Source organism: Helianthus annuus, chromosome 1 (assembly GCF_002127325.2).
Source record: "Helianthus annuus cultivar XRQ/B chromosome 1, HanXRQr2.0-SUNRISE, whole genome shotgun sequence".
NCBI classification, from domain to species: Eukaryota; Viridiplantae; Streptophyta; class Magnoliopsida; order Asterales; family Asteraceae; genus Helianthus; species Helianthus annuus.
The window spans coordinates 93,642,340-93,650,506 of NC_035433.2; the positions used below are offsets into that span (position 1 = coordinate 93,642,340).

The 8,167-nt window shown below is 38.1% G+C and overlaps 1 protein-coding gene across 1 annotated transcript; it reads left to right on the top strand.

Annotated features, from left to right (window-relative positions):
• Positions 1-6,961: 6,961 nt before the first annotated feature.
• On the top strand, positions 6,962-7,945 carry LOC110893543 (serine/threonine-protein phosphatase 7 long form homolog). The gene is made up of 2 exons (XM_022140647.1): positions 6,962-7,771; positions 7,889-7,945. Exons 1-2 carry the CDS (start codon positions 6,962-6,964, stop codon positions 7,943-7,945), a joined length of 867 nt encoding a protein of 288 aa, XP_021996339.1.
• Positions 7,946-8,167: the final 222 nt, after the last annotated feature.

The window sequence follows — 8,167 nt, forward strand, 5'->3', positions numbered from 1 at the left end:
CAAGCGAAACCAATCAAGCGAAATGTCCAAATAAGCGGAACATACAAGCGAAAGCAGTATTTCAAGCGGAACTATGGTGTTTCAAGCGAAACTATCAGATAAAACTAGGTCTTTCAAGCGAAACCTTTGATGTCCAAATAAGCGAAACCTAGTTCTAACCAGTTTTCACCATGTTTTAATCTGAATTTTAACCTGAAACTTTCTAGGGTTTGTTAATACTGTATAACACACAATATAGTCAAAATTTAGGCCATTTCAACCGTAGGAACCACTTCAAACTGAAAAAAGTATGAGAGAAAGTGAGTAGAAATGAGAGATTTCTGCAGATTCAAGCCGTAGTAGTATGAACTCCTCGTCCTGAGCTCTGATACCACTTGTTGGACGGTGTTCCGACCCTGAATAGTCAGTAGAGAACGTTCATCTTCACGTACGAAGGCGGAATCAACGTAAATGAAGTTACAACAGCTATTCCTTTCAATTCCTTCTTTATTAAAGCTTTCTGATTACAATTTGACAGAGTTTCAACACCAAAAGCTCTCAACAGTTTCGCTTCAACATACACACCACCTTTTTTCCTAGTTTCGCTTCCACTGCGTATATATAGTTCAAGTAGTTCCGCTTGAAAGACATGCCTTTCAAGCGAAACCTATTTGTTCAACCAAGCGAAACCTCTACTCAATACAGGGGGTATGGGGTTGGTTTCCAAATGGATGGTTACAATACAGTTAGAGAAACAAGTGTTTAGTTAATGGTTATGGTGTGTTATATAATATATAGTATGTTAGGGTGTTCGGGGACCCTAACTAGCACAGAAAAATAAAAACAATGTGTTTGGCAATATTTTTATGTTTCGGGTAAAGTCCGGTTGTTCAGTTGGATGTTATTCCGTTAAAGTGCTTAATTAATCCATAAAGTGTCTTTTATGTTACTTTTAGTGACACATTTAATTCCCAACACTTTGGAAAGTATCTAGGACTAGTTTGCCAAGTTTTTGCACTTTACTAGCATAGTTAAATGCTGAATTTTGTTTATTAAGTGCAGAATTCTACATTTAGAGTGTGTTTTAGGCACTTCCCGGCACTATAACTATCACCTAGTGACGCAGTTTTATGGTCCTCACTTCCCTACACTCCCTACTAGTGTAGTACCCTGTCTCTGGCTCATACTAGCCTCAAAACATTATCTGTCTAGGTGCTGGCATTGTCAGCATGTTTTCTGGGTTATTCGCTCAGTGTGCTAACTGTGCTTTGTGCATCAAGTTTGTCACTAAAGTTTGTGTGTAATAAATGGAGTGACAGTATGAATGTGATGCATGTGTATGTATGTATCAGAAATCAGAAAGCAGTTTAATCAACAGTTGTAATTAAGCACAGTCATTAAGCATAAATCAATATTAATTAAACGTACGGATGCATGCAAATTTAACAGTTGTCACATAATATGTATTGTGTTAAAATATCAAGTCATGACGATTTGGGATAATTATAGTAAAGTTCGGTACAAGACTATGCGATAAAAACGGTAAAAATCAGCTTTTAAAGTGATTTTTGTAAAACTGTTTTAAATCAGATTATAAACTGATATTATTAAGATAATTATAAGTATTTTAACTTGTATTAAGTACCCTTGGTGCTTGGCTAGTCATACGTGACTTCCAGCGCCCGAAAACGTTACCAAAAACGTTAAAATACGCATATTTCAACATACACAAAAACGGGATGTTCAAGTTTCAACTTTAACTTCTGTAGGAATTTTGCTGGAACTCTCTGACATATCAGCATGAGTTCTACTTGAACTTTCATGCAAATGTGATGTAGATGTATCTTGCATAACAACTTTTGGCTCTAGCTGGCTTTGTGGTTCTTTGGGTGGCAACCGAGATGATTCTTCAATCACATTCATCTTAGTATTTAATGGGTCCTCTTGTGTTGTAATTTGGCTTGGTTCATCAGTGACACCTTGTCACACCCCAACAGATGGCGGAAACATCGGGGCGTGGCACTGAGCGAAACAGATTGTCCAAGAGAATCCATAACAACTATTAATGACAATATATTTAACATTAATGTCCCATACCACTAACATATAAAGTAAAAACAGTCATTACAGATAGTGTGTCTCATAAACAAATAAACTGTTCCGACAACCCAGATTTCTTATTTGGTGGGTTTCTAGACTTCCTACTTGATTCATCGAAGCGTAGCATCCTATCAACCTGTCACATACGTTAAAATAATGTCAATACATAAAATGTAAAGGTGAGTACACAAGTTTGCATAGTATATAGTATAGCGAAAAGCGTTTACGCATAACCAACATGTATCACGTAACGGGCGAAGCATGTAACTATCTAACTATGTTCACACTTAACCACAAGACTGCATTGTAGAGTACGCGCGACACATGTCCAACGGACACGTGAAGTAAAGAGATGTGATCCCTAGCAACCCCTGTCCACGATAGGTGCTGAGTCCAAACTATAGTACTATCGTTGCTAGAGGCGGTACCGTGTAACACTATCTAAGCATAGTAATACGTAAAACAATAGAGGCGGTACCGTGTAACACTATCTAAGCATAGTAATACGTAAAACAAACGAAGCTACCCGAAAAAGGAAAAAGAAGTACACTCACCGGAGGTGGTCGAGTGGAGACGGCTGCCACTGCTCCTACACGAGTCGCGCACCACAAGTGCTGGTTCTGACGTCGCCGCCGCTAGTCACCATCCAAGCCCCACATGTCCACCTCTGACCAGGTGACGCGGCTCATTCCGCTTTATTACGTGCGCCACCATCAGTGTGGTGGTGGTCAGCCGTTTGTGCAGAGAGCGAGAGTGGGGGTGGGGGTGGGGGTGGGGGTGGGGGTGGGGGTGGGAGTATATGAAAATAAAGGGGAGCTAGGGTGTGTGACGGCCGGAGAAACGAACGGCGACCGGTGCCCGCAGATTAGCAGAAGAAGAGGTGAAGAGATAAGGGGGGTGTCTGGTGTGCGTGTGTTTGGTTTAGAAGTAGGGTTTCAAAATGAAAATGAAGGAGTTAGTGTCTTATTTATACCTAGGGTTTTGTAGTAGGCTTGGGCCCAGGGCCCATTATCGCGTATAAATCTTTCGTGCGTCTCAATAACGTTTTCACGGCCTGTTTTCGTTTCCCGAACTCCATAAAGTGTTGTAAAATAAAATTTTAGAGTCAAAACACTTAAACTTATGTCGTATATCGTTATTAGACGCGTATGCTCGTCGGTCGCGTTAAATCGCGTTAAACACTTCGGTTATCGCTTCTTGTTCGTTTTTCGATCTGATTTCGACTACGAATACTAAGATTCGATTACGAAGCTAAATATATCATAAAATTTCAGTTTTGTAGGTAACAAGCGTGTCCAATGTTTTCATTTCGTTGTCGGTGCGTTCTTACTATCACGTTTTTCGTTCACGTTTGCGTTTTGTGACGTTTTGAGTCACGATAAATCCGTAAAACCAAGTTCATATGTATACAAGATACTATAAAATTCGTATTTGTCAGCATTTTCAGTATTTCGTACGTTGTCAGTTCGTTACCGCTTACCGTTTCGCAGTTTTTTCCGCAAGTCATCGTTCGCGTACTGTGAAGTCGAATAGGCGTTCCTAGGCACTACAAAGGCCTATTTAAGTTAATTTGTTTCTTAAAAACTATTTATTATTATTATTATTATTATTATTATTATTATTATTATTATCTAAACGTTTGTTAATCGCGTAATTAAGAGGCGTAAATTACCGGTTGCCACATCGTGAGGCGCTGAGACATGCGCCTTAGAGCGCCTCGCACCTAGGCGTGCTTTTTAAAACCCTGGTTGAATGTATTGAAATTTTGATTGTGAGCGCTTTTAGTCTATTACATATTTGACCCGTCTCTCTTTTAGCTTTTTTGAGTTAATCTATTTGACAGTTTCTATGCAACTAATAATTGGCTAGTTTTCTTTGTTCTGAGTTTTATTTATGCCCAAATCAGAGATATTTGAAAGTCAAAGTGGCTGATATCTTGTTTCATCTCACTACAGGAAATACCCGCAGTAGCGGCCACCAAGTTTGGAAACGAAGATGCTGATGAAGTGGATGATGATACGGATATGATGTAGAATTATGTCATTTTATATGTTAAGTAGTTTTATGACGTGTTGTAAATAAAAATGAACCCGGATGGTGACGTTTGTGACGTTTATGCTTATGTAGATTGTGTTTATTTAGTTTTTGTGTGTCGTGAACCCGAAATTGGCAGGTTAAATATGAAAAATCTGGAAAATAAAAAATAACACTTTTAGGGGCGACAAAAGTCGTCGCTATTAAGGTAGACCATTAGGGACGAAATATTAGCAGCGACATCTCTCGCCGCTATTGAGTCAACCCTTTAGCGGCGACAGGTACCAATAGTGGTGACATGTGGGGCAATACCGGCCAACCTTTAGCGGCGACATGAGGGGTCTTTAGCAGCGATATCTGTTGCCCCTATTGCCCCGTTTTCTTGTAGTGTTTCGACAAAGACCTAAAAAGTCTGTGAATCCTATCTGAAATCTTATCCTAAGAATCGTATCTGAAATATTATCCTAAGTATCACCGATGATTACTAATGTATTACCTGCAATCAACTGAAAACCCTAGCATGAATCCTATACAAAATCTAGGGGTGTATCCAGCCCTGTCTTGTGGGTTCCCAGGAACCAACTCGATTTGGAGAAAAATGGAAAAAAAACTAATGAGAACCTTGTATGTTTTGGAAAAAAATCAATAGAATTAGTGAGAATCTACCAAAAGGAATCCACTGAAAAATATTCTCGGACCTGTCATTGAGTCAATATTTAATCCCAAGTATCACCGGATTACCTACGATCGACTGAAAATACTGAGCGATAATCATATCTGAAATCTTATGCAAGATATCACTAACGGTCGTCACCAAGACGAGCGCTATATTGGTTTAACAATGGTCTGTGTCCCTCGGTATCCATTGTTGATAATATCAAATTTGTAGGTTATGGTAGTCGTCCTTGGAGTATTGAGGTCGATGAGTATTTTTATATTAAATAGTCGTCAGCGATATCGGTTTTTCTAGAAATGATAGCAAAATTTTTCTGTTAAAAGGATAAAATCTTATGTCGATTATGAAAGTTTCGGTTGGGTCTTGCCTGTACAAAATGTGCTCGGTTTTTGTTAGAATCGTATCTATAATTGAACTCAGTAATACTTATTGGCCTAATCTGTCAAACAAATTAGTGTTTCATCAAATTGATGTAACTATAAATAAAAATAAAAACGACAATAAACAAACAAGGGTATAAACTAGTTGAGTTGACTCGAGCTCATTTAACTTCTAAATCTCGAGCACTGCCCATTTAATATTTTATTAATCAATATATAATATTTATAGTTAATTGATATATATTTTTATATAGAAAATAATTTATCTTATTTTATTATTTTTATCATAATTTTAATTTATATATAATAGAGTAAATTACGTTTTTGGCCCCTTTGGTTATATCACTTTTACTATATTAGCCCAAAATAAGAATTTTTAACATATCTGCCCCTATGGTCTCTATAACTAACCATTTTGGCCCCTAAGTCTAACCATTTCAGCCCCCATGGTCTGTATAACTAACCATTTTGGCCCCCACGATCTCTAGACTTAGGGGCCAAAATGGTTAGTTATAGGAACCATGGGGGCAGATATGTTAAAAATTCTTATTTTGGGCTAATATAGTAAAAGTGATATAACCACAGGGGCCAAAAACGTAATTTACTCTATATAATAACAAGTTGATGTTAACCCACACGTTGCGACGGGATGTTAATTATGAATATAACAGGCTTAAGTTGGTATATACCCCTTTGTTTAAAAAATGTATCGATTCGAAGATTAAAAATTGACTAAAGAAGGCCCTATCTTTAGTCATAAAAGGTTCGAGGTAAAACACAAAAATGATGAGTCATTTAAAGAAGGCCCATCCGGTATATATACAAAGACCACCAACCATTCAACTACCATACCGATCGGTGTACTCATGACAAAAATAATATTGAACCATTGTGTCGAATCCCCTAACTCCGGTTTGACATGGAAGAGAATGTCCAATGTAGAGAATGTTCGAAGTAAAGAATTTTTTGCAATAATAGGTGTTTTAAACCACAACAGAGTGGCATTAGGTGGTTAAACATTTTGTTTACACTTTTAGGTAAGTTGCAACTTGATATAGCGACCTTCAATGAAGTATTCTGCAAATTCTGCCAAATTCTGCAAAAGCTGCCAAAGATGTTGAAGGTTGCTGTTTGATACAGCGACCTTTTGAAGGTCGCTGTTTTATCTTGCAATGTTATAGAAGGTCGCAGTTTCATACTACAAGCTTATTGAAGGTCGCAGAATCATACTACAAGCTTATTGAAGGTTGCTGTTTCATACTACAAGCTTATTGAAGGTTGCTGTTTCATAATACAAGCTTATTGAAAGTCGCAGTTTCATACTACAAGCTTAATAAAGATCACAGAATCATACAACAAGCTTAATAAAGATCGCAGAATGGTGTCACAAGCTTATTAAAGATCGCAGAATGGTGTCACAAGCTTATTAAAATAACTGTCATCTTTGCAGAATACATGCAACTTTCGTTTGCTAGTAATATAGGTGACTGTTTCACCTTGTTGTCCTTTTGCTGCATGAAATGTGAGTGGTTAATGTAAAGGTGATATGACTAAACCCTAGGCTCTCACATGATATGGAATCAAACCTGCTAAGTTGAATAGTTTTGTGTAAGAATTCAACTGTAGTGTAAGAAAAATACTGTCTTTCACTATGAATTCGAAAAATGATGCACAGATTGAAGTCTTTACATATGAACATAAAGTAAAGCACTCGAGATACATTTTCAATATCAAACGAAGCTTCAATCCTTTCATTACCGAAAAATATTCAGTCAACTTTTATCATCCGAAGATGAATTTTGAATGTCATCCTGGTCCTCTTGATGCATCGGTGTTGTTCTTGGACAAGAATCACCGTGCGTTTGAGGTATTCAAAAATCCAACAGCGTATGATGAGCCAATAAATATTAGACGATCAGATCGATCGTTCTGGCAGTATATGAAAGAAAATCCGGTTGGTGGAAGGGTAGAAGGTTTAATACATGCAGCAGGATTTAGCGGGATACTGCAAATTGGGTACAAGTATGTAGACCACTCATTAATAACTGCGTTGGTTGAGAGGTGGAGGCTAGAAACTCACACGTTTCACCTTCCTTTTGGAGAAACGACTGTGACATTACAGGATGTCAACGTGTTGTGGGGGCTAACAATAGATGGGTTGCCTATTTCTGGGGCTGACACTGGTATGTCGATGTATACTGTAAGAGACAAGTGTCAACTGGTGTTGGGGTTTACCCCTGAGGAAGCTGATGTGAGGGGCAAAAGGGTTAAGTCCTCCCGAGTTTTACAACAAATAACGTCCGATTTTTCTGAAAATGAAGCATCAGATAAAGATTGCATTTTTCGTGCACGTCAAATAATATTTTATTTGATAGGGTGCACAATCTTTCCTTATAATGCAAACCACCTGATTGATGTCAAATTTTTAGATTTTCTCGTAGACTTGCCCGCATGTTCGGGATATAGTTGGGGCAGTGCTGTGTTAGCTCACCTTTACAGAAACCTTTGTAATGCTGCAGCACCTAATGCTATAGCCATTACTGGCCCAGTTGCGCTTCTACAAGTGTGGGTTTGGGAGAGGTTTCGTTGTTTTGCTCTTGCTGTTGCCCGGTTCTAGTACAATGCCCCGTTAGCTGCTCGGTAGTGTGAACTGGAAATAATTAAATTTATTATTTGGTATCTATATAACACTATGTTATTTTTTTATTTGTCCTTTTAGGTAGAAGGGAAGCTTAACGTGTACAGATGTTTCTACACATTACCTGAGAACATATAGATCTCAGCTGCGATCTATGACCGAGGCAACGGTATGGTTGTTAGTTGTTGACATATAAAATTTAAGTTTGTTTGAACACATTTCTAAAGATTGATTTTTTTTGTTTCAGTTTAATTGGAGACCATACGAGGACATTGTGGGTAGACTCCCCGATATATGTCGGAGTGGTATGGGAATTTGGCGGAGTTGTTGCCCTCTGCTATACTACTCGGTTGTGGAGCA

Excerpts from the sequence above, each read along its gene's own strand:
- LOC110893543 (XM_022140647.1), top strand. The coding sequence starts at position 6,962 with ATGAATTTTGAATGTCATCCTGGTCCTCTTGATGCATCGGTGTTGTTC. Across the intron at positions 7,772-7,888 it reads TTCGTTGTTTTGCTCTTGCT|GTAGAAGGGAAGCTTAACGT; the intron begins GTTGCCCGGTTC and ends TTGTCCTTTTAG.